The sequence below is a fragment of the Sparus aurata genome, chromosome 21, assembly GCF_900880675.1.
Source record: "Sparus aurata chromosome 21, fSpaAur1.1, whole genome shotgun sequence".
NCBI classification, from domain to species: domain Eukaryota; kingdom Metazoa; phylum Chordata; class Actinopteri; order Spariformes; family Sparidae; genus Sparus; species Sparus aurata.
The window spans coordinates 14704461-14730369 of record NC_044207.1 but is presented as its reverse complement, the minus strand read 5'-3'; the positions used below and the strand labels follow the sequence as shown (position 1 = coordinate 14730369).

Here is a 25909-nt window from a genome sequence, read left to right as displayed (position 1 = left end):
ATGAAATAAATTATTACAACATGCCAGTTAACTTTCTGTTGATCAACTAATCCAGTAACAGCTATTTCTTTTACCACTAAAACAAACACAGAAGCTTTTTTGACAAAGCTAACAGCTACATGGCTAACTTTGCTAGCATGAAACAGAAGCTAGCTATACCTTTATTATTTAATTCCCAATTTATCATTTTTTAAGTAGCCAAAACAATTTATAATTTAGCCTATAAAATACCATTTTTTTTTTTTTTTTTCAGATTTCATTGCCTTCAGATAGAGCCAGGCTTTACGATAAGCTAAGCTAACCAGCTGCTGGTTGTATTGTGCAGACAGACACAAGGCTAATACCGATCTACACATCTAACGGTTATGTCAGACATTCAAAATCTATTTGAATAAACAGGCTGAAACTGAATAAAAACTGAACTGACTGAGGGCAATAATAGATAAGATGATAGATAGATAATGTTGTCTATGGTCATTTTATCATTAGCCTACAGCTGCTGTTCACTGCAAAGGAACACGCTAGGCTAACAACATTTCAGAGACACTTCTCAGGCCGACAGGAGGGAGTGTTTCATACTTGAAAATGTTTTTTCTGCTGTTCATTTAAAGCTGTAACACAAATACCTGCTTGCCATCAGCAAGGCTTTCAACACTTGGTGTTAACTTTGAGTTTAAGGGAAGCTGATGATGATAGCATATGTCACCATGATAGCCTACATATATTAATGTACACACACAGGTATACCTAACAGAAAGTTGGATTTAGGTTTTAACATTTGGCCATTTCTGATAAGGAGAAAGCTCTCTTGGGACATTTTCAAAATGAAACACTGACATGCTTGTTTCACTCTGAATAAACATAGCTGGTAGTGTGCCGTTTGAGGCTTTTCCCTCAAAGTCTTCTGGGTATAACTGCAAGTAGTCTGAAGTAATAGACATGGACAGCTCTCCTGGACACTCTCGCCTCTCTTTTGCCAACTGAGCCTCAGTGTACCTGACAGCTTCTTGATCTCAGTTCAGCTATTGAAAGGGAAAGAAAAAGAGCTTGGCTGGAAAACCAGCTGGAGAAGCTGAAGGACGGGCGGGGAGGGGGCCAACTTGCCCGCAGTCAGTGCCCGGTAATTGGACAAGGTAAACACTGGCATGATGAGCTATCATCGAAGGAATGGGAGAGGAGGGAGAGGGAAAAGGAGCAAATGAGGCCATGGGAGAAAATGAGAGAGACAGTTTAACAGCCCAGGTGTTCGGGCAATTACCCCTTTTCTTTGTTTTTACTCATTTCCAGAGAGGTGTTGGGGGCTAAACACAGATTTCCACTGCTTTCGCTACCGTTTCATCTTTGCATACCTGTGAAGTCCTCTAAGCTCGGCAGAGGTGAGCTGTTTCCTTGGTGGAGATGCTGCCTCGCCAGACAATCGCTCAAAATGTCCGACTCCAGCATGTTGTGCACTTGAACCTGTCATACGGACAACATACAGATACATTTAGTGTTGTGTGTTCACGTTGGTAAGCATGTGCGGTTCACTTCTTGCATGTACGGATGAGGGTAATTTTGTTAAAGCTGCAGCTTAGTTGCATCCAATTGTATTCTTGCTGTTGGGCAATAAAAGTCCCATGGAGCTAAACTCTGAAAGGATTTGCTTCTCTTTTGATTACATACAGTAGATTGATAGAAAACAGTGATGTTTCTGCAGGCAATCTTCTACTGTTCATTTTTCAAAGAAACGATGCTTGAAGATGCCTGGTTCTTGTTTCATCTCGCGATCCAGCTTCTTGAGATACAAAGTCCAGAAGTCTTGTTTGGCAATCTTATTCTAAAATGTACTGATGAAGTTAAGGCAAGACCATTTACTTTATTACCAAACGTTAGCAGAGGACTTTCCAAAACAATTTAGTGGCAGCTCCAGGACTCAGAAGAAGCTAGTGAAGGACACCCAGGAACCACAAAAGAGCCGTGAATAATCAACGAAAAATGCTCGCCCAGATCCGTGTTTATGAAGATACAAACTTCAATGGCTGTGACACATCAGCTCAAAGAAATGTACAACCGTAAGGAGTTTATAAAGTGCATGTTTAATATTTTAAAGCCCCACAGGGTTTACTGCAGCGCAGGGCGTGTTAGCCATGTCACAACTTACAAGCACACGTGGTTCTGTTTAAAACAAACAAGGCATGGGAATACACACAAAGCCTGAGTGTCACTCATGGTCCACAGAAAACAAACAAGGCCCAGATAACATGAACAATAGGCTCCCTATTCTGACTTCCAGGGAGTGTGTGTAATACTTTTTGTTGTATTTCATCCTACTGAATCAAACAACATGCTTACTCTCTCCCCCTCTTCCATCTCTTTCTCTCAGAAACAAGGGTTCTTCATGGAAAAAGACGGGGTGCTACCTAGAACCACTGGAAAGGTTCTTCAAAAGGCAAAAAACCCTTTCACCCTGTCCTTATTACTGTCTTGATTTGCATATAATTTTGATTAATAAATTAAGAGGCAATACAAAAGTTAACACTGTTAATAAAGGATGTTCCTGCTGTTACCTTGACTTCCCTCTCCTGAAGGCCTTTGGCTGAGTGAGCTTTGACGTGCTTTCGTAGGGAGCTGGGGTCGGTGTAGCGCTTGGTGCATCCTGGGATCTGACAGGCGTACGGCTTCTGTGAATGAACCACAACGAGATGAGGTAAGAGAAGAGAGGGAAAGAATGCTATAAAGGAGATGCTAAAGTGTTCTCTGAAGTGTGTTTTCATGTTCAAAAAATACAAAAATACACGTATAACATGTCCAAACAGTGACACATTCTCTTAATAATCCTTCACTGATTCGTGCACTAACACTGTTTTATGTATTTGACCCCTAAACTGAAAATTCACTGTTTGATTTTCAATTGTTCAAGCTCATTTTTAGCTGCTATGAAATAAGTTTGACAAGAAGAAAAATGTGCCACCAAAAAAGAAAAAAGACCATAAAATGATACAGATTGAACCCTCTCATGATGTCTATACTCCATACTGGATCATTTCTATCAAGACTCACTCACTTCACGCCACAACACGGCACAGCCACACTGGATATGATATCAAACACCAAATACGTTGTTCAGTTGAGTCACATCCAGGTGGTTTACAGGTGTGATGCTGTATACAGTAGTCTTGTGTTGTATACGCACAAACATTTAGAATAAATGCTGTAGATGTGGTTACTTAGCGTGACAGCTGCACTAACAGAGAAAGGAAGGACATGCAGATTAAGTCAACATTTTACGTAATGTACTCCTCAGCTGAAAATGGAGCATGTTTATCTTTCGTCCACAGAGTCAAGAGGAACAGGCTCGGTATACAGATTTATCCCGTTCAGCCATAATTCAGTTAATTCATACTGTAAAAGTTTAGATTATCTATCTTCAATCAGTACGTAAAAGAATCATTTGTTGATGGAGTAAAAGACGGTTTGTGAATCAAAGAAAATAAATGGTTTATGCACAGATTTAATCGTCAGGCAAAATGGTTGCCGACTAAGAGTTTTTTTTCACCTGGATAAATAAGGCTGCAGTCATTTCAAAATAAAAGACATAAAGGAGCATAATTTGAATTATGGTTATATTGTGAACCGAGCTCCTCTTGGGGAAAAAGTTCTTACATACGGACGGTGTTGCACCAAGTTACTTCTCTTGGATTTACTGAGGTGCTGTCGCTTTAATCGCATGTATTCCACAATTTTATCAAAGTTGTAAGTTTAGACGACTAAATGAGCCCTTTTCCATGAACCTAATTCATTCCAGGTTTTGTTCCTGTTTGTTCACTGAGTGTTTAACCAGGTGGAATGAATTAAGTTTTTCATGAAAACACATGTACAGTATTTAGTTGTTTATGTACCAGAATCTGAACGTCATAAGTGAAAAAAGAAATGACGTGCGTAGCGGTAACATCAGTGCAGCAGATTCAAAGATAATACTTATCTTAATTTTACAGAACCAATTAACCCACTGTTTTTTTTAATAAAGAGCTCAGCATCAAGAAAAAGATCTAACTCAAAAGTTGTTTAAAAAAGTCGTTATGATTTGTGAGGGGACGGCTGACGTGAGGAAGTGAAAGTTAAAAATCAGTTATCTCGTAAAAAACGATTTAATCTACAAATGCAGAATGGCATGTTGGCATGAGTATATAAGTATCAACACATTTTACTTTGAACCTCAAACAGACCCTTCTCACAGCAGACATGTTGACCAGTCAAAGCAGGAAAACCAAACATGCGACCAATATCGTTAACCGTTGTATTAAATGTCATGTCAGTGGCTACGTTTACTTTCAAATGATCTCTATTCAAATGAATATTCCAGTGATAGTCCCGTTTAAATGAATATGTGCATACTCCATACTCCGATTAACTTTCACAGCCTCAACGGTTGCATATCCCAGAAACCTGTGAACAACCAAGTCTTTCATAATGTTTAAAAACAGGTGTGTTTCTCCTCCTGACCAGAAATGTGGGCTTCGCTTCCGTGCATTCATCTCAGCCTCAGCTGTTGGCTGGTTTGTTTACAATGTACAGAGCTGACCGAACGCCACAGACATTATAAAACCTCACTGAGTGTTTCTGCTTTTAATACTCTTAAGTGCATTTGTTTGATTATACTTGCATACTTTTACTTCAATATCATTTTAAATGCAGGACTTTTACTTGTACTAGAGGATTTGTACACCGTGGGATCAGTACTTTCACTTAAGTGCAGGATCTAAATACTTCCACAACCGCTGACTCAGGGTAACAAATCATGCAGAAACTGGTGTGAGGTGGCTGTTATTGATTAAAAAAGCGAAGTTTTCGGGTTATGTGAGCTGCGAATTTCTGACCTCATTTCGGAAAAACAAATCTTTCCTGACACGCCATTATTTATAACATTAGTAACACAATACAAGTTATTTAGTCAAACCTAAATAACTTGTATTGACACCAGCCTTTTCTTGGCTGCTTGTTATACTATATTCAGCAATTATTTACATTTAGACAGTCCTCCTCTGGGCCTCCGTGATGGCGCCAGATGTGTCTGATTCTTGATTTGTGACGCAACGGCAAAGCCGCCATTAGCCAGCGTGAAACCACAAAAAGGGAGAAAATAACTTTCTCCTCTTGTTGTAATAACACTGAGAGCGTCGTACAGCTCCATCTCACTCGAGTAATAAGAGATCTGATTCGTTGGATTACGGCTAAATCCTCATCGCTTGTCAGCAGGAGTAAAAATAACTGTGGTTTATAGAATAAATCCACAGTAGGTATGTAGTTTCACAATCCTAAAGAATGTACGCATAGAAAGAGGAGGGGAGAGAGGAGCAGTGGCACTTTAAATTAAAGTGATTTGATGTGTGTTTAGTGCAGCAATCATTACCCAGAATTACCTCACAAATATTGTATATCATAAAGAAATCGAGAGAGTGAGGTTTTATACTCTACAGCTCATTTTAAACATGGAGGATGCAGAATTTCTTGGCTTTGTCTGTATGGTGATAGTTTTTTTCATGAAGACTAAAGAGTTTATAATGATTGTATGCAGACATGAACAGTGATGAAAGAAGTACTTAGATCCTTTAGTAGCTATTGATGAGTGAGTGAGTGAGTGAGTGAGTGAAGGACTTAATTTTGAATAAAAAAAAATATATATACAATACAATATTTGCCTATGAAACGTAGAAAGTAGATGTATTAAGCATCAAAAGAAGGAAATGCTCAAGCCTCAAGTAAATAAAGTACTTATAGTTGTATCCTGTTTAATGTACCATGGGACATGAAAGGATGCTCATGGAAAGAGCCACGATACTGGCGCCATGTCTGGCACCTGGTACTCAAGAGGGAGCCATGTCAGTTTTAAGAGTTTGGATTTCAAGGAGTACGAGTGTTTTCTATTTTCTCTCGGGCTGCATCAGTGGTGGATTTCATAACTTCTTCTTGACTTAATTTATGACAGTCGCCCCCGCTCCTCCGAGTCCTCTGATACATATTCACATCAGTTTCATCATTCGAGGTCATTAGATGGTGAATTCCGCTGCCTGTTTTATAAAGCATGACAAGGTGTTGAGTTGAGACTCTTAATTTTACCAATTTTTGCTCTCATGATGTATGAGAAGCTCTTTGATTCTCTTACTTATTCATCCATGCAGCAGGCACGAGTGATAGCTGCAAATTGGTCGCCTTCCAGTGCAGTTTGTAGACAATTACAAGCTAAATTTGAGCAGAAAAAAAGCAGTTTTCAGAATCTTAAAATGAATCCTGAACTTGATGGGAAGCCAATGTAAAGATGATAAGATCAGTGTAATGGACCATTTGTTCAGAGAAACTTGAGGCAGGAATTCGATAATGGAAAAATAATAGCTATTACTGATTAAAAAAGACGGTTCACTGGTTTCATACTATGAAATATGTCAAGTGCAATCTTTAAGACAGGTGTGGATGGCTTTGTGTTGCTGTGTACTGACTGTGTCCAGATGTGTGCGCTGGTGTTTGGCCCGGTCACTGGAGTTACTGAAGGCCTTGAGGCAGCCGGGATGCTGGCAGATGTACGGTTTCTCTCCGGTGTGGCTCCTCAGGTGGATCTTCAGGTTTTCCAGGCGTGAAAATGCTTTGGTGCAGCCTTCAAACTGACAAGGAACGCAAAAAAAAGTCGTGTGATGTCCCTCTAGATTTTTAGTTTCTCTCATCTTACCAGTTGGAAATTGGTGAAAGAATAACATTTTGTCAGATTATCTTATGTGTATACGACTTGCAACCTAGAAAACAGCAGCATCACATCATCTCAGCATTCAAGCTTCACACCCAGAGCGTGACATCAGGGTAAAATGGCAGCCGTGTGAATATGGCCTATTAAAACATCAAAACTTTTATCTTCTTATAAAAATCAAGTATGTTGGGCTAACACATAGTAAAATCACATTTCCACATCGCAGATGAGCCCAAGTCTAGTCCAATGGAAATAACTAGTCAAGAGGTAATATGTACATAAATTCACACATATTAGGTTATTGAATCATAAACTTCAGGTAGTGGCCTTTTTCCCAGTACCTGGAACATAACCACACACACAAACACGCACACACAAGCACAAACTCGGCTGTGGTAGGTAAAAGTGTTTCTGTTGGACTTGAGCCAGACAAGAAGCAAATATCAGAGTCAGCAGGCTTCACACTGTAAACCAAAGCTTTACAGAAACTTTACCGTCACATTCGGTCTCAAACCCTGCAGACTTAAACTGTTGTCATATGTCTGACATGTAGGTCAAAGTTTACCAACAGGTGATTTGACAACATTTGGATGATCTCGAACATTCACTTTTTCAAGAGTTCACCTTATGTGGCAAATGCAACACATTTTGAATGTTTTGAGGATCAAACTGATAAGTATCAAATTTATCCATCAATAATTCAGATAAAAATAAAGACACAAAAAGAAGGCAAATCCTTTGTTTATCAAAGCGCACCAAGGCACTTAAAATAATGGCACATCTATATTGGAGTTAATAATTCAAATACGGATTTGTTTCTGAAAAAAAGATGTTTTGCAAATCTTCACATGAGATCCTGGTCTGACTCTAATACTAAAATAAAAGAATAAAGTGATTCATCCATTTTAAACTAATCCAGAGAGAAATATGGAAACCATTTTTCTTCCTGATATTCAGTCCAGGTTTTTTTTTTTATTAAGTCTCACTAATGAGTCAGTAAATGTCAGTCACCTCATTTGCTTTAATAAGTCCTGGCGTAAGAACACACTACATCATGGTCATTAATCAATCCAAGGCTTTAATTCCCATCCATAAAACGACAACAACAACAACAACAAAATAAAGCAACCCATAATCATAATCAATCACATTAGAACACACATGTGTATTAGAGAATGGATTAAGAGTCTTCATGTGGTGGGAAACTGAGGATTACATGCGGCAGTTTTATGTCAACTGAGCTGTGAGGACAGACCTCAGTTTGAGTTGTTTGAAAGGAGGATACACTTAATGCCTCACTACTGTAGTTAATACATCATTTAAAAAACTAAAAAATCAAACAAATGTAACCCTAAACGTTCGATAAAAAAAATGTGGCTACAAAATGGAAACAGACTTCTAAAGTTGTTGACAGAGGAGAAATCTGAGTGCAGCTTTATTCAAGATCCGTTACGGTTAATGTACTTTATTACCTCAACATGTACAGCACAATGTGTCTTTTTAAAAGTCTGTAACCAAAAGAATAATGTTTCATTTTACGATGTCATGGTTGAAGCCAACATTTTATATTTAGTTGTTTGTAAATTAGTACTGTCTTTTATCATGTATCATCTTTTAATGTTTGTGTGCACGTAAAAGGTACCCAAAAGTCTTTCTTGAGTAAAATTAAAACTAGATGAAAAGTACTTGAGTATTATAGTCTTATGCCTAAACACAGTGAATAAACAAACTGGCCTTAATGTACAACACAGTTTCATACTGTTTTACTTTGTATGTGGCGGACCCTGCCACCCTTATAGTTTCAAACAGTGTTCTGGGGACCTTATTTTCCTCTGAGAACAGCTTGTTTATTCAGATATGGAAAAATCAAAGATGTCTGAATTTTTATTATTAACTCATTAATACTGAGTTTGAATTTTGTCTCCAAAGCAGGAAACACACAACACAAGTTCTTTGCGTATTGTTCTTTGTGTATTGGGATGATTATAAAACTGTAATTTTTTTTCTTGATAACATTAACATCACTTATCAGTTTTTTTATGTGTAAATTAACTATGTACTTTACTCAGGTCCTGTAATTATACCTATGTTGCATTATTCAAGTATCCCCCTGAAAAAAACAAAAACCTACAATGTGTTTGTGGCAGTGGTAGGTAGGCAGCAGGTAAAGAGAGGGTGACACACCTGTGAGTGTTTGGGCTGATTGTTTATAGGTTGAGTAATAAAGCAAGTTGTGTTTGACACCTGAAATTGGTGGAATTAGCTGTACATGTGCATAAAAAGTAGTATTAAGACTTTTGTTGATGTCAATTGATGTCACTCCGTGGCATTGTGGGTAATGAAGGCACCAGATTTTGAAAAGCAGTCCACCTGCCCAGCGTTGCTCTCCTATAACACTGTTTGACTCATTATGGACAGTTTAAAAACAAATGATCATAATCGACAGAGCAGAACCAGAGATATCGCCTTCTTTTATCATACTTTTTTCTTATTTTAAGGGACAAATGAGTAGTTATAGGGCAGTTGGGGAACTCAAAATGCTGTTTTTATTTATGCATTTATTTGACCATAATTGAACTTTCTGGCACTGAGAGATAAAATACAACGGACTACATTTGTCATTAAAGTCATGGTTGGTTTTGGTGTTTGGTTTGGTTGGTGTTGACAGTGAAGTAAATACAGAATATCTCCAGATTTATATTTCAAGTTTATCTACATATAAGTGTCATTTCAGCACCATAAATTATGTATAATGACCACGATGGATTTAAAAACACTTTGGGAACTTGTGTTTACAGCCTGAATAACACCAGTCTGATCGGAGACTCACATTATGAGCTGGTAAATACGGCGAATTCATTAACAAACACAGACTACATTCATGTGAAATATTCGTTTTCCATTGCTGCACTACGAATGACTTAATTTACATGTTTTGGCCTGAACGCTTTATGAAAATGAAATGACGTTATTCACGTAGTTCAACTGTGACTTATGACTTTTTTGTGCTTGTTGATGTTGATTTAATTTTATTAATCTGTTCAACAGTCAGGCAACTCTCCGCAGTAATACATTTACAAGCTGGCAGCAGATTAGGTCATTCCAATGGACTAATTCACCTTAGTAAGAAGTGTGTCGCTGAGTTCATATTTCTGAATGAATTATTAATCGGTTGATGACAGCAGCAGGGTCGCTGGGGAATAACGGAGAGAGTTACTCACTCTGAGTGACAGGTAGTTGGCACCGAACTGAAGGTCGTCACAGGACAGACGTGTTCGAGCGGCAACAGTTGTTTCAGAAAATGATTCATGGCCGAAGTGATGTAGGGTGTCGCTGTGCTGGGGCTCAAAGGCCACTGTTGTAATGGACAGAGCAGAAACCTCATAGTCTGTGTGTCTTCTCTGAAGCAACAAGGTCAGGATTTGTCTTTTCCTGAACATCGTGTATTTTTTAAAAATGCACAAACTGATATTTGTTGTATTCTGACATTTTGAATTTTTCAACCATCATCCCGTGTATGTATTGAAAGACAAGTTGCACAGGCACACAAAGAGGAAAGAGTTTTCTCTGGGGTAACTGAAGTTAATTATTTTTCTACTTATTGCACAACAAGAAATTCTATCCTATCCTTTTAGTTAGTTAGAATCCTTTAAAGGAACAGTTCATCCAAAAATGAATATTCAGTCTTTTTCTACTCACCCGCATGCTGATGGAAAGTCTGGTGATGTTTCAATTACACAAAACATTTCTGGAGCCCCCAACAATATATACATACATATATATATATATATATATATATATATATATATATATATATATATATATATATATATATATATATATATATATATATATATACATATATACTTTTATTGTAATAAAATCGTATTTCACCACAACATTTACATTGTAGTATGTATTTGCACTATTGTTATTTTCTGTGTGTTTTTACACACTTGGTAATGCAAAATGTGACGGACTTCTTTATAAAGATGATGTGAGTTTTGCTTTGGAGCACTGTCGACTGATACTAGTTGCTCTTCTGTTAGATTTCTGACAAAGTAGCTGCTCGTGAAGTCTTTGCTACAGTGGCGGTTCTAGACCAGTTTTAATAGGGGGGCCAGGTTGGGGCCGGCTTTTTTGTTAGGGGGCACATACAACCCGTAAAAAAGGATAAATCTCTCATTCAGACAAAGCAGTGTTTACAATTTCAGCAGTTTTGATTGGGTAGTAAACTGCTGAGACACTTTATTTCTGCCTTTCCCTTCAGAACAAAATCATAGCAAGAAATCTGTCATTGTATTATTAATGCAGACTCACTGTCAGGGGGGCCACAGGGGGGTCCAGACTCAGAGTTACGGGGGCACTGGCCCCTGTTGGCCCCCTCTCGAACCGCCCCTGCTTTGCTACCTGGAGAATTCTGGGGCTTGTGGTCTGAAACTTGCTGTTACCATAGTAACCCCAGGAGTCACCTAATTGAGCAGGACTGAAGGATTCCAAGTTTAAAGAGGGCTGTTGAGTTTCTGCAGACAAGTTGCCCGAGAAAGTTTTTCTCTTTGTGAACATTATTAATGATTTATTAGTTTATTCACTGAACATTAAAACGTCATAACTCTGAATTAAACGCACCAATCGGAACAAATAGTGTGATCAGCAGATTTTTCAGCGCTCAGTGCTACAGACACGTCGCCCATTTATTCAACATTGCCACGTTTCTCCCTCTGGGGCGCATGAGTAAGGGAAACCTGTCACGAGGAGAGGAAACCGTTTGATCATCTCTCTGTCTGACACACTGTTGATCATCAGCTGCTCAGTCTGGGAGAAGCTGACACGTACTGTAAGCAGGTTAATGCCTTTCAGACCCAAATACACAAATAATGGCCAATGTGAGGGCAACATAGGGGTTTTGACTGACTCTCTCTGATTGTTTCAACAGAGGTGGTGGAGCTGAATTTGCTGAGGTTGCAAGTTTGAGTCCTGCAAGTTTTGGGTAAATCGTGGGCGAAGTCAACAAAAAGACCTTTTTTCCCCTCGCTATTCTGGTTCTGTAATCTGTACAAATCTGTTTACTGTGATCAGCCAGACAAAAGCAAACATACTCACCATGCATTTGTTAGGTTTTTCTCCAGAGTGGACCCTCATGTGGATGAGCAGCTTGTAGCGAGCGTTGAAGGGTTTGTGGCGCCGCACGCAGCCGGCCCAGAAACAGGAAAACTCCTCCCCTTTGCGCTGGTCGATATGCACCTTCTCGATGTGCCTCACCAGCTCCTCCTGGCTGCTGTAAGTGGCACTGCAGTCGATCCAATGACACGGCTGGTCCTGTTGGTCCAGCGCGGGGTCCTGTCCTACGGGTCCGTTAAGTCTTGGGAAATGAAGAGGCGGGCTGTCCTGACCATGGCCCACGTGGAACAGCTCCCCCTGCTGGTTGTTAATCTGAAACGCTTCCCTCTTACATGGTGAGAAGTCATCTGTGGGCTCTTGTTTGATTGAGTGATACTCTTCCTGTATCTTTCGATGCTGATGAACATGCTTGTTGCTCCCGGGTGTGTCGGAAAGAGGTGAAGAAGAGGCAAAAAATAAAGATGAAGAAGAGGAGGAAGAGGAGAGAGAGGATGGTGGAGAGCCAAATGGAGGAGATGTAGCACAGCTGGTGAGCATGTAGGATAAAGAGAGGGAGGGCTGGGGGTAACAACTGAACCTCTGGCTGTTGTTTTTAGGATCTGTGTCCTCCACAGTCTTTTCTATGTTGGATCCGGCTGTCTTACAGCTGAGCAGGGAGGTGAGGTCACGCCCCAGCGAGGACAGAGACAGGGAAGTCCTTGGAAGGCAGCACACACCCAGACCACCTGAACGTATTGACGACTGACAGAAGCCACCGGAGGAGAGCGGCGCCTGAGGATCCTCGGCATCCTCAAACGCGCTTCCAAAACCAGGAAGTGTCAACTGGACGTCTGGAGGTCCAGGGTCAGGGGGCCACATGCTGGCCCCCACTTGCTAACTTCCACCGAGAGATCCCTTCAGTAAAATTGGCGATGATGATTCTCTAAGAGGAGCTTTAAGAACCCATTGGAGGGGAAACCGTCTTTCAGTTGGCAAATGTAATCAGATTAGACTGATTTCCTGCTGCTGGCATCTTCTGATTTCTACCAAAGCGTGTGTAATCTTCCGTCATTTGTTCCAAACTGCTGCTCGTTCAGTCATTTCTCATACACTGTGGGAGACAGACACCAAACCCAAATGAGTCATCTTAAAATACAAAAAATATGAACACAAAACACTTTCTGAAACATATCACGTAACAGCTTTGCATGAAAGCGATGGAAGAAGTACCCGGACCATCTTACTTATGAAAACATACCAATTAGTCATACCAACAGTACGAAGAGCAAAAGCATTCAGTCCGCAAAAAAATAGCTTATGTAACAACTTGATATGTGATATTCTGCATTATTAGACTGTTAGCACTGATGGCATCAATATGTAAGCAGCATTTTATCAGTGTAGCTGTTTGAGGTGGAACTAATTCTGACGACTTTATATACAGTTAGCTAGTTTAGTCCAGTGGCTCTGAACCTAAGGGCCACAAGATGAACCTGATGGGTTGTTATTATTCCCAAAACGGTTTACATTACTTTTCCATATTCTTTGCTATCTCATTTTTGGTACAACATTTGAGTGAGAGCCTTTTGAGATCTTTGTTAAATAGTTATTTAAATAAAGCCACTTGAGAAGTTTAGAATGTTTCTTTGAACTTCGAGTTGCCATCAACTCATAAACATCTGAAGCGTGACAAGGGGTCAAAACACTAGACACTCAGGAAGAGGTCACAAGCCAAAAACATTGAGAACAAATAATGTTTTGTGCTTGTTTAGCTAACCTCCCATCTGTTTTGCAGTGAACAATCTCCTCCCTCCTCTCTACGTCACCACACTTGCACAACCCTGTTTTTCAAGGCAGCTCTCTTTGTCTTTCTTTACTGTGTCCTTGATCACTTGTCCTGTTTAGTTGTATAAGCCCTTGCAGGAGTGTTGGAATTGGTCGGTTTCCCTGTTCCGCTAATGCCGTTGTAGGGACCAGATCAGGAGGATCCTGCTCGCTGCGTGTTGCCTGAGCACTCCTCCACCTCTTTGTGGTTTCTCCTTACTGATTGGATAAAGCGTGCAGGTATACCAGAATATTTCTTTCCTCTTTTGCTCCATGAGCAGTAGGAGGAGGGACATGAGTTACTGACAAAACATAATATATAGCTATTTAACACTTTTAAACCAGAGGAGCTTTAAAGGCAGGAGCTTTAAAGGTCCCGTTTGAAACAGTTGTTTTTTTAGTCTCATTCCTAACTCGTCAAAAACGGACACCGCCATCTCAAAGCGTCCAGTACAGTACAGTTCTTACTACTTAGTAATATCAGCTAAACTCACGCAGGAATTTTTTTATTTCCGTGTTGCAAAGCTGTGACTGAGCTGGCATCACAACTCGCCATCTGAAGTGTTGAAACCTAAAACTCAAAATGTGTCACACTCCGTTATTTCCCCATTTTCTGCCATCGGTGACTCTGCGACCAATCATTCACAACAAATGGAGCAAGGTGACCAGCGGAGAAGTTCCCACATGAAGTCAAACCTAAACAAACAGCGCGTCCGACCGCCTTGTCGGCAGGCTTCAATCAAACAGTTGTGAGTGTGACGCTGCAGCGAGTGTATATTTGGCTTCCTTTGAGCTGCTGATTCATTACTGCAGGCATTAAGGCCACCCTCGCAGCAAACAACCGGGCGTTGTGTGGCAGCCGATTGCCTGGAACCTGGTCCAGATGCTTGTTAACAGGAGAGGAGTAATGGTCCACATCTCTCTGCAAGCTAGTGATGCAGGAGAAGGAGCAGAAGCCCTCCCACCCCGTCACATATACAGAAGCTCTACTGTGCAACCGTCCTTGAGTGTTTATAGGAATTGACTTGATTTCCACTGTTCTCTCCGCCATCTGCCAGATCCTGATGATCTAATTTACAACAGGATCCACGCCACGTGTAATTAGTCATCGGAAAGGTTCAATGAGATTTGACTTTACGGGCCAGAAAGCGACTCAGCTACGATGATGACTAAGTTCACTTTTGTAGTTATATTAGCTGACGAAGGAGTCACTAAGTGTAGGTTCATGCCCATAGTTTCCTGGTATAGTCTGGTTTAGTTTTATGATTCTTCCCGTAAATTGCTGGAGTTCCCCCCACTAGAGTCATGTCGCAGGCCAGTCATGGGAACTGTGGTTGAATCTTAATTAGAGAGGCTGAGATTTGTCTGTGTGTCAACAAGTTGAACGGGATTAATGATTCTTGCGCGGCAGAAGTGGTTTAGTGTGTTTGAAATATGATAATTGCGACCTAGTATCTGCTGGCTTTCAGAGCTAAAACCAATATTAAAGTTTTGAGGGCCAACCGAAGGACTACTTACTTTTTTCCTCACAACCATCTTGGCGACTCCTGGAAATTATCTGAAAAAATCTTTTATCATGATCTTACTTTTAAGCATCAAACCAGGTCTCATGTTCTCTCCAATGAATCCAGCAGAGCGAAATCCAGAAGCAAATATAGCAAAAAAGGGACCTTTTTTTAGCAGTGTCTGTTCACAAACCACTCTGGTCCTGATCCAGAAAGAAGAGTCTGACAGTAAAAACTAAGAAAAGTGTCCCACAAAGCCTCAACTGAACATGCAAACTTCATAAAATAGCAGGCGCATCTCATGTGGTGTCTTTTAAAGACTCACTTGCTGAGGTTAGCTAAACACAGCTGTGGCGTTTCAGGACAAGCAAATGTGTACTTGTCTCAACAATAAGCACTTTGGTTCTTGGATTACAAATGTTTTTGTGCTTTTTCGCTCAACTGAAACATGGGAAAAAGATCCGTATTGAAAGAAAAAAAAGTGGGAAAAGTGAAAAAAAATAATTTTTCTCATCCTTTGTATGCATGAGTGAATGTTTGTTTGGTCATTTCTTGAGAGCTGTCACATCTCTACCCACTGAGCCATATGGAATCAGCATCATGTGCACGCAGGTACGTCCGAGAGCTGATTTGCAGTCCTGACATTGCTTTTATTACATTTCTACATAAATCACATTAGATTTTATGAGTTCGAGAAGGAAAATAAGTGTTGTAAATCTCAGTTCCTGGATTTAAAGAAATACACGGGGACAGAAATGCCCACAGGTGCTGTATATTTTTGGTCAGGACAATATGTTTGCAAGAGAACAAAATCTCATAAATGTGGCTGGCCCACCATTAAAGAAAACATGGGAATGACGTAACCATTTCACAACTGTCGCTTGTGTTTTTATAAAAGACATGAGAGACTGGTATCCTGGTAACAGAGAAAGTTGGCTGCAGGGTGAGAGTTCACACTTCTCTAAATAATTTGTGCCTCGGGGCCGTCTCTTTCAAAATAAGTTAATCCTGTGAAACCAATTTCATGTGTTGCGACTGTGCCAAGAAATCATGATTTACTCTACTTTCTGGCCATTAACCTTTAGTTATTCACAGGAAATTGAATGAGCACACTTTCTTCCCTTTTCCACAGCTGCCAGCTTTACATTCTTACGGATGAACACATTCACACCTTGAAAATTAACAGAAAGACTGCCGTTTTGTATCAGTGAACACTGTGCAGGCGGTAATTACAAGTGAGTCGTTACTGAGGGACAGGAAAGTGTTGCCTATTTATTTTCCCAATATTTCAGGGAAACAAAACCGGTAAGCTCCAGAAACAACACCACCTCTCAAAGTTTTAGACGACTGTAGCTCCCACTGTAACCTCCAGACACCTTGAAAGGTTCTCAATATACCCAAATATGTTTAAGGAAGCAAGGCTTCACTGGCATCACTTGATAAATAAATGCATTTTCTAACCACCCTCCTCTCTTTCAGCATTTGAACACTAGTCATAATAAATCTGTCGTAAAAATCCAGAAATATACTCAAACCCAGCTGATGTAATGGCATGATAAATATAACCTGCCACTTTTGATTTTACAAACATGTTGGCCATTATAGGTGCAGAAATGTAGTATAATAGTTATTAATATGTTTTCATTATTGTTTAATCACCTGAAACTATGAATAGTTGTTTTGTTTTTTACCACCATGTTGAATCAACATGTTTCTATGGCAGCCCAGAACAGACAAACCAAACTAACTCTAGCAGCCACTGTTGTGGTGAGTGAGGCGAGGGGTATTCGGTTGGTTACAATCTGCAACCACACCACGAGATGCAACTACATCCTACAGACTGGACATTTACTAAGTCAAAATTACTGTTTATGTGTTTTTATCACATATGTCTTGCCGATACAGTAAACACTTTTTTATTTTATGCCGCTGCCATAGATGTGTACAAAAAGTAATGTGGCCAGAGTGTGACGTTGTGACCGGGCCTCATGGATAACTGTACAAAACTACAACTTTATTCAGTGATTTGGGTGAAGCTGGGTCATATTCTGATCACCAGCAGCTTCTTAATCTACCCCTCCGGACCAGGGCAATAAGCTGTCTCTGAGACTGACAACAGAGGACAGTTGGAGTACAGGAGTGATTTATGGAATCTCCTAGTAGACAGATACCAGTAGCTTTGTAACTAAATTTCAATTTCATAAAATTTCATAAAATTCAATTTCCTCAATTTCATTGTACTCTCCTGTACAATGACAATAAAGACTATTCTATTATATTCTCTATTCTAAAGTAAGCGCTAACCGCTGCTAAATGTAGTTAGCTGCTGTTTGCTCGGTGAACAGTCCTTACTGACTCGGCCTCGGGTTGCCAGGTTCCAAACCTGGAAAGACAAACCTCTTGGTACCGTATTCTCTTCCTCAAACTTTTTTTTCCTTTTCTTCTTGGAGGCTGTGCTGTTCTATCCCGGTCCAGCCTTGTTAGGTGGGTGCTGACTTGCCGGAGAGAGCACTCGATTAGCCGTTTCATGGGGACTTGAAAACCTATCTGCTTTTATTTAATTACAGCCCTCTCTTTTAAATCCCACTCCAGTATATCTTGGAATTTTTAGAATTCTTAATTTTTCCTGACAAAGTTGCTGAGCCACACTATTTGGCAAAACTATTTTGATAAATAACTACATTTTGTGCTCAAAATTGGAAACAATTGTTGGTTAAATGGAACAATCATGTATGATGACAGGAGAATCTGGGAACCTTGTAACTGGTAAAAAGTCACTTCGCATATGATCACCAGTTCAGCTCATCTGTCATCTCTGTGTCATCTCAGAAGACAAGGCCAAATACATGAATATTATTTAAATAACAAAATGCAAAGTAAAGTAGTTTCACAGTGAAGAAAGTAATAAATAGAAGGGAAAAAAACAGATAAATCTCTCCTCAGATCAAACACATTGCTGAGTTAGGAGAACAGTCTTGAGTGCTGTGGGATGAACAGCTGGATTTGCTGTTCAAACTATGAGGTCAATCCAGGTCTGACTGTTACAGGACATGCAGAAGAGTTAGTCCCTAAAGAAGACATCATGTACTTTAATGACGACTGTGCACGGCTGAGCAAAATATTCTGTTCCTCTTCTGTCTTCTCACTGCTATAAAACTAAAACTCTAAGACAGCTATGAGAAACCCAAACAAGAGGATGATGAGGTGGAGCCTCCTGAAACATTTATTTATTCTGGGGGAAGAGGCCCAACCTGAAGCTGCTGACCTGACAAGGAGGGCTGCAGAGCTGCACAAAGACGCACACTGTTGATCAGCGCTGAACGATACCTTTTGATTTCCCCAACACTGAACAGACGACAAGTGCTGATGCAGTCACAGTGATATTCAGGGCTGCCAATAGTCTTGCTCGAGCCCAGGACAAGATTATCTCCAAGTAGTAGGTCATGCCAATGTCCAGGTGTATCAGGAGACATTAACATCACTAATGAGCTGCTCGATGCGCCAGTGTTCCAGCAGCCAACTCTACTGAGGGTGAGCATGTAAAAAGGTGCTGATGATCATTTTTCCAAAAAGAAAGACAAGATTAGAAATCCGCAAACCGGCCAAGTGAGTGATCATTCTAACGAAGAGTGCTGTTGTAGCTGCGCCATAGCATGAGAAAATGCCAATGCCACTAAGTCATGTCTACATTTTGAGGCTTTGCTTAAAGATGAGGCTTTTCCAGGTGACAAAACCACTGAGGACTGTGGAAAACACAGCTTGAACAAGAAGGGAGGAATGCAAAACCACCACAAGACCCCAACAGAGGAGGTGATTACTCTTCCATCCCTGGTTATATCGATGCTCCAGCTGGAAGAGTCTAAGATGATGCAGGAGGGGAAGGCTGATCCATGAACTTTACTCTGAAGTGATAGTATATTAAAGGACGGGTGGATCGATTCACCGCTGGTTAAACTGGGCTGTCTATGCAGCAGAGAGACACAATTATTTTTTGAATCAGAGAAAAGAGGGCTGTGGTATCCACTTCAGCTCAAAAGGTAGAAATCTGCGCTGGTGAAATCTCCCAAGTTATTCTGAAACAATTTTTTTTTGATCACGTGTATCATTTACGTGCTACACTTTCAGTTCCACGATACTGCAGGCAACTGTGATCTTGGCCAGAAAAAAATTCTTTGGCACTTTCCAGATTTGGAAAGGCAGTTTGGGTCAAAGTAAACTCAGTGGGTGCAGGTGAATAACACAGTCTCATGTTGCACAGAATAAGTATGTGTTATTGGATCAGAATTCATGCATGTCATCTTAGAAAGAGGCTTGAATTTCTGTTAACTTTAGACACAGTGTTCCTCCCGGGGCTCCTCTTCTATGGGGAGATAGTGAGTTTATACTCCAAATAGCTCTTTAAGAAAAGTCCAATTTACTTTATCTCCAGGCTCACAGCAGAGCTTTTTATCAATGTTTATTATAACTGGATGGAAAGGAGCCGAAGGAGCCCTTTATTTTTTCACATATCTGCATATAAAAACAGACATTTTTCATTTTCTGTTAACTAGTTTTCATCAGTGTCCTTTACACTTTTTCAAGTGTGAGTGCATGTTAAAACACACAAACATTTCAAAATGTTTTTAAAATTTAACATTTTAAGAGATAATCTTTGAACTTCAACTTTATGTCAATGTTTATATATTTATTCATTTAACTTTAAACTATTTATTTTTTTTATTTAACATACACAGCAATGGCTTCAATGTGTCCAAATAAAGTATTTAATTGGGTCGAGTGGTACGGTAAAGCAGTCATAACTGGCGGTATGAGCGGTATGTCAACAAAATGACATCATTATAATTTGTTTGCAGCATTTGTGTTCTTGTAGTGCCAGAATAAATGATATCTTATAGATATTAACAACAATTTAATACAATTTGGGAATGTTTCGTACAACAGCAGACTGCCAGTGTTAACACAGACATACTATAGGTCAAAGCAACCGCAGCAACTACAGTCAACAGCACCGAGGAGATGAAGAGAACTTCCCCAGACTCCCTTATAAAATCACTCAATTTTGTGAGTTGTTGAGTAAGGGGAAACTTTGTCAAGACACATTCTCAATTACACTCTCCTCTAATCAAAAGTCAGGAAAAAGCATCTGTAACATCTTTAAATGTAAGTTTTACATCCAAATATCTAAATCTCCATGAGTAAATACATTTAAATGAAATATATGGCTCTACTTTCCCTGTAAATACATGACTATTGGATATACCAAAATATACATAATACATAAGCCCCAAAAATAGACTGAACTAAATTAAAGAGTATAATAATAACCTAGTGGCAGGTCAGTCATGTTGTTTGTTTACCAAATATCAACATGTGTCTTTATAAAAATACAGTACATCTATTGTAATCTATCCATTTAATCCAGCCCCGACCAAACACGCGTTTATTGGTCATTACTCCGTTCACAAGGCTGAGCTCCGACACTACACAGAGCTGTCAGCACAGCTGCAGCTGCTCTGTCTGGCCGCAGTGGATGAAGCTGAGTCCGAGGAAATTGTCCTTCATCATGATGCTATGGATATGGCTACACTGAATACAGTAGCTTCAACACAACGCTAAGCCAGCGGCAACATGTCAAGTCACCGCACACATACAACACCTGCATGTAGCAAATGTCACACTCATAAAAGCTAATGTGTTCACAGCCGTGATCGTAACAACCAAAGCACAGCCACAAACTGTAATCGGAGCAACAGTCAAAACTGTTTCATCCAACAGTCTGTCAGAATCTGCCTATGCAGCAGTCAGTCGTGTACAAAACATATAATATGATAGCATAATACAGTTTAGCCATTGTCAGTGGATCAAAACAGCCACAACATTGATCATCAGGGAATGCAGAAGAATTCCTGGAAAAAAATGTGTTAAGAGCTCCATAAAATACCTTTTACTGATGATATATTGGTACTTTTACTTAAACAGGCAATTGTTTTCTGCACTAATGCATCATTATGAAGTAAATCATGGCTATAGAATAATGAAACCATCTGCCTTTAGAACAGCTCCCTAAAAAAACCTGCTTTTACTATACAACTTTGTACGTAAAGAAAGGATAGCTGGGGATCCGGTCAAGCTGGCAGCCTGCCAGCATTTCTTTCTACTTTTTTAGTTCTCCTTTATAGGTTAAATGATTGAATGAACACACTGCCAACAACGATAATGCCAATGGGAAACGCTAGGCAGCTTTCTGTTGCCACTTCAAAGCTAAACTTTATTGAGGTTTAAATTTTTCTGCTTTTAGAAATTAAAAGCACTCTCATGTCTGTAAAACAGTAAATTTGCATCTTCAGTCAGTAGCTGGTTAGCCTACCATAAAGACTGTAAATAGAGAGAAACAGTGAACCCCTGAAGCTCACTTTATAATATGTTACACTGTAAAAACTGAAAACAAAAACAAAGATCATTTTATCGGTAATTCTAACATTTAGCATTTTTTGCATGACAATATATAACTGTAACTGTTGGCTGAATTGATAGTTTGGCAGACTATTTCATGTATCTAAAACAACATTAGAGGCTCTCTGAAAGGTGCATAAGGTTTTGTCCACTTGTACACTGACAACCAGAGCTTATAATGAGGAACGTTAAAGCAATCATGTCATTAAAAAGAAATACAAGTCAGGTTAACAAAAGAGAAAAGAAAGAGAGGAGTGAGATAGAACACAACAGGAGGGAATGCAGCTGTTGACAACATTGTCAGCAGTGTTTCAGAGTGGTTTATGTTATTTTTCACAGATGCTCCCCTTTATCTTTTCAATCACACAAAAAATCTGTAAATGTGATTTATCATAAATGTCAGATATCTTGTTTACTTATGGAGGTTTTTCATCTTGTTTTCTGTATGTCTTGAACAAACAAGATACAACGTGTTGACAAGTGAGCTTTAGCAGGTGCTGGAGGACACCTATGAAGCTACCTGTTTCCCACAGTTTCCGCTCTTTACGCTAAGATATGCTAACCGACTATTAGCTTCATATTCACGTTACAGACATTACAGTTTTAATATTCTAAACTATCAGCAAGAAAATGAAAAAGCTTCCAAATTGTGGCATTAAGACTCATTAAGACTTAATTTAACAGAGTATTTCAACATTGTTGTTTTGCCAAAAGATGTGAAAACTTCCTCCACCATTGGTAGGTAATAAACATGAAGACGCACAGTATTGGTGCAGGATATAACCTTCGAGAAAGGTGAATATGTGTCAGTTATTTTCTTAGGCTGGGGTCGAAATACCCTGTCTCAGCATCACAAACTGCTTTCTTCACCTTTACATTTTATAACTTCTAAACTTGTGCCAGAAGGCGGGTGTGGATCCTCTTCCTCTTCCTCCATCATGCTCACCTATCCCTCTGTCCTCTCCTCCTGGGCTAAAACCTAAACATTTACAAGCAGGTGTGAATCTGTGAGAAACTTTGACTGAGCACAGATGGCAGGAAATTCCAGTGAAATGACAGTGGCTGAGTCCAAACCGCAAGACAGTGTGAGCAGAGCCCGTGAACCAGATACAGCAGGGCCAGCAGCGGCGGCAGCAGCCTATGGACTCAACTTGGACTCCCCCAGCCTGCCAGCGTCTTGAAATAGGAGCAGCTTCACAAGACGCCTGTTAAAACTCTTCTGTGATGGAGGGCGTCTGGTGTGGTGGGTACGGACTGACTCCAATGTGTCTTTCCAAACAAATTTTGGGTGGTGTTTGGTCTGAGAAACCTTAGCCGGTGAAAATAGATTATGTTTTGCAGGTTTTTATAGCCCACATTTGGTGAAACATCAGTATTTTTGCCAAAAGATCAAGCAGGACTATATCAATGACACTTTCCAGCTCTTCATGGTGAACTCCTCTATGTGATGTCATGGCAGAATTTATTTAACACAACTAACAGACACGTGTTAAGTACGGACAGGAATTAGGTGTGCAGGGCACCACAGTCTGTTTTTAGCTGCAATTTTGAAATGTTGCAGTTTCTTTTATCTGCAATCTGACAGAAAAATGACCAATATTTGGAAAAATGCTGAATATCGGCCCAGAATATAAGGCCAGGTTTATAATCAGTCTGCCCCTAATGTGAACACAAGAACATGACTTCACAAGTCTCACTCATCACTCGAGTAAAACCAAATACATGAATAAGATTAAATAAAAGTAATCTTATTGATATTTCTCACCGGTCCTTATTTGTATATGTTTGTTATCAGGGTAATCCAAAAGTAACTGAGAGTAATTAAGTAACATTACTTTCATATTGTGATACTTTGATCACTTTACTGACTGATGTTTTAACAGGTAATTAGTAACTGTATCAGAATACATTTTCAAAGTAACCGACCCTGAATATCGGTATGTACCACATCTTGTAAACTAATATTATTACAGCTGTCTTGCTGATAAATGAAGCAGCATTGTTCCATTTAAGAAACAGCCACAGAGAGGGGATCAGCTGCGGGCCCATCATCACCATCTGATCATATTACTGAGGAAGTAAGACAAGATAAGCTCATAAAGTGGCCACTGTAAGTCATTTCCAACAGATATTTTCAGCAGAAAGAGACTTGCAACACACCGTTACTTCCGTTCTGCAACAGCAATTCAGTTATTCTTTCTCTGGGTTATTATTATTGGTAACGTTTTATATACGTCCTCATAAGATGCTGATTTCTTATTAGGATTAATAAGCCTATGTTAGTGTTAATAATAGCATTATACATTTTTTATTGCTATATTATAAGGTATTTTTCACTTGTTAACACCTTACAGGCTGTTTAAGAACTCACAGTTACACATTCACACCAGCTCAACCACAGTCTGATCTGTTGGCCACTGAGCAGTCAGGGTTTGGGGCCTTGCTCAAGGGCACCTCAGTGGTGGTAATGAAGGTGGAGCAAGTGCTGCCTTTCACTTTCCCCATCCAGATTTATCCTGCCGGTCTGGGGGTTGAAACGGCAACCCTCCTGGTCACAAGCTCGATTCTGTAACTATTTAGTTTCAATAACGTCAATAAGCGTTTTACTTGGACTTATAAGTTGCCTTATTTCCTATAAACTAATGCTTATTACAAGGACCTTAATATAAAGCATTACCTCATTTTTGGGGGGCACTAAACGTAAACACAATACGGGTATGGGTATTGGAACAATCCTATCTGGTATCACTGGAAAACAAATGTATTTATACTGGAAGATGGCGTAAAAAGCCAGTCTCCTATCATATCAGTCTCCTGGAAGATATTTCAGTGTTACAGTCGGTTGTTTCATGTTAGGAGTGACAGATATAGTTGTGAAAAGAATGAGACAGAGAGACCTAACCTCTACATGGCAAGAAGTAAATGCAAATGTCAAGCGTCAGTTTCAGAAGGTTAGGGAGAGGGTTTACAAAGCTGTTCAACCATCCAACAAGAGATGAGCAAGTACATTGTTGTCTGTATATGCACCTGTATCTGTTCAATCAACTACTTTATCTGTATCAGTGTCTGTACTCGGAGAGGACAGGCCTTAAGGAGGTGTATGATGGCGATCAACTTCAGTCGGCTACCCAATGAGGATTTTCCTTCATCATGAGAGTTCAGAGTTTGAAATTATTTTTATAAATGCTCTAAAACCTCATAGTGAAAGCTATCTTTGTGTTGAGAAGATAATAATAATCAGCAGAGATCCATGTGTTTACTTGTTGATTTAGTTAATTGTACAGGAGAGAAGTAGTGTGCAAGTGTTGGAGTCATATTGCGAGTACCATTGGGATTAGAAGGGAAAGTAGGGTAAAGGGAAAATGAATTAATACTGTACACATATACTTTCTTTCTTTTGCCAAAACAACACTTTTCTGTCTGAGCATCACTGAAACTCACATTATAGTTCCTGTTTAAACATTTCTCCCTGTGTTTCCAGCCGGGCCTCTGAATCCTTTAAAACACTCCTCTTTTATTTTCTTTGTACTCGAGCTTTGAAATGTAAATTCATTTTCCTCTGGGAGCGGATGAAACGAGGAGGGCTGTGTGTACGTCTGCTTCACACATTCTGCGAGGCGTCATTTATCTTGACAGATCTCTTTAATTTAACTGCTATACTTGTTATGTCTGTATGTTAGTTTTAGGTGGCTCCCAGAAATAATATTTAAACTTTATTGCCACAACTCCCTCTACATTGAGTTTGGTTCTGTCTTAAGTGTACGTGTCCAAACACTAACTCATGCAAAAACAGTACATTTTGTTGCTACTGGCTGTGACTAATGCATACTTTTAATTTGGATACAGTAATATTGTAAACCGCTGCTGTTCTGATTTAATAAACTTTCCTCTCTCTTGTTGCTGTGCTGCTGCATCTCCAACCTCCCAGTGAAGACCTCATGGGAACTCAAACGAATTAGCCTAATTGTGTAATTCCTCATGAAAGCCTTGTGTCTTCATCTCCAACATGTAAACTTTTCAAGAACAAAGAACAACAGGGCTTGGGAGGGAGGAGATTGTTCGTTAGTCCGGGTGCGAAGACTGCAAAAGAGCAGTAACCTTTAGTTTTCAGTCTTGTGCATGGTATAGCCAATAGATTCTAGTTGGATAATCTCAGAGGACAGTCAGTGGTGTAAGGGGTGGGTAGCCGCGTAGTGCCTTAAAAGCTATACCAAACTTAACTGGCAGCCAGTGCAATGAGGCAAAAATTTGTGTAATGTGAAATCTCCAATTTGTCCTGGTTAAAAGTCCACTAGCTGTATTCACATTGCAA

At 39.7% G+C, this 25909-nt stretch overlaps 1 protein-coding gene across 1 annotated transcript in view; it reads right to left on the bottom strand.

The window, feature by feature from the left end:
* glis1a (GLIS family zinc finger 1a) overlaps nt 1-25909 on the bottom strand; it is a 46485-nt gene that overhangs the window by 13900 nt on the left and 6676 nt on the right. The window contains exons 2-5 of the mRNA XM_030401582.1: nt 11819-12926; nt 6474-6635; nt 2547-2660; nt 1350-1458 (exon numbers count right to left, since the gene is read on the bottom strand). Coding sequence (XP_030257442.1) covers nt 1350-1458; nt 2547-2660; nt 6474-6635; nt 11819-12694 — 1261 coding nt within the window. The 5' untranslated portion in view covers nt 12695-12926. The remainder of the gene's footprint in view (nt 1-1349; nt 1459-2546; nt 2661-6473; nt 6636-11818; nt 12927-25909) is intronic.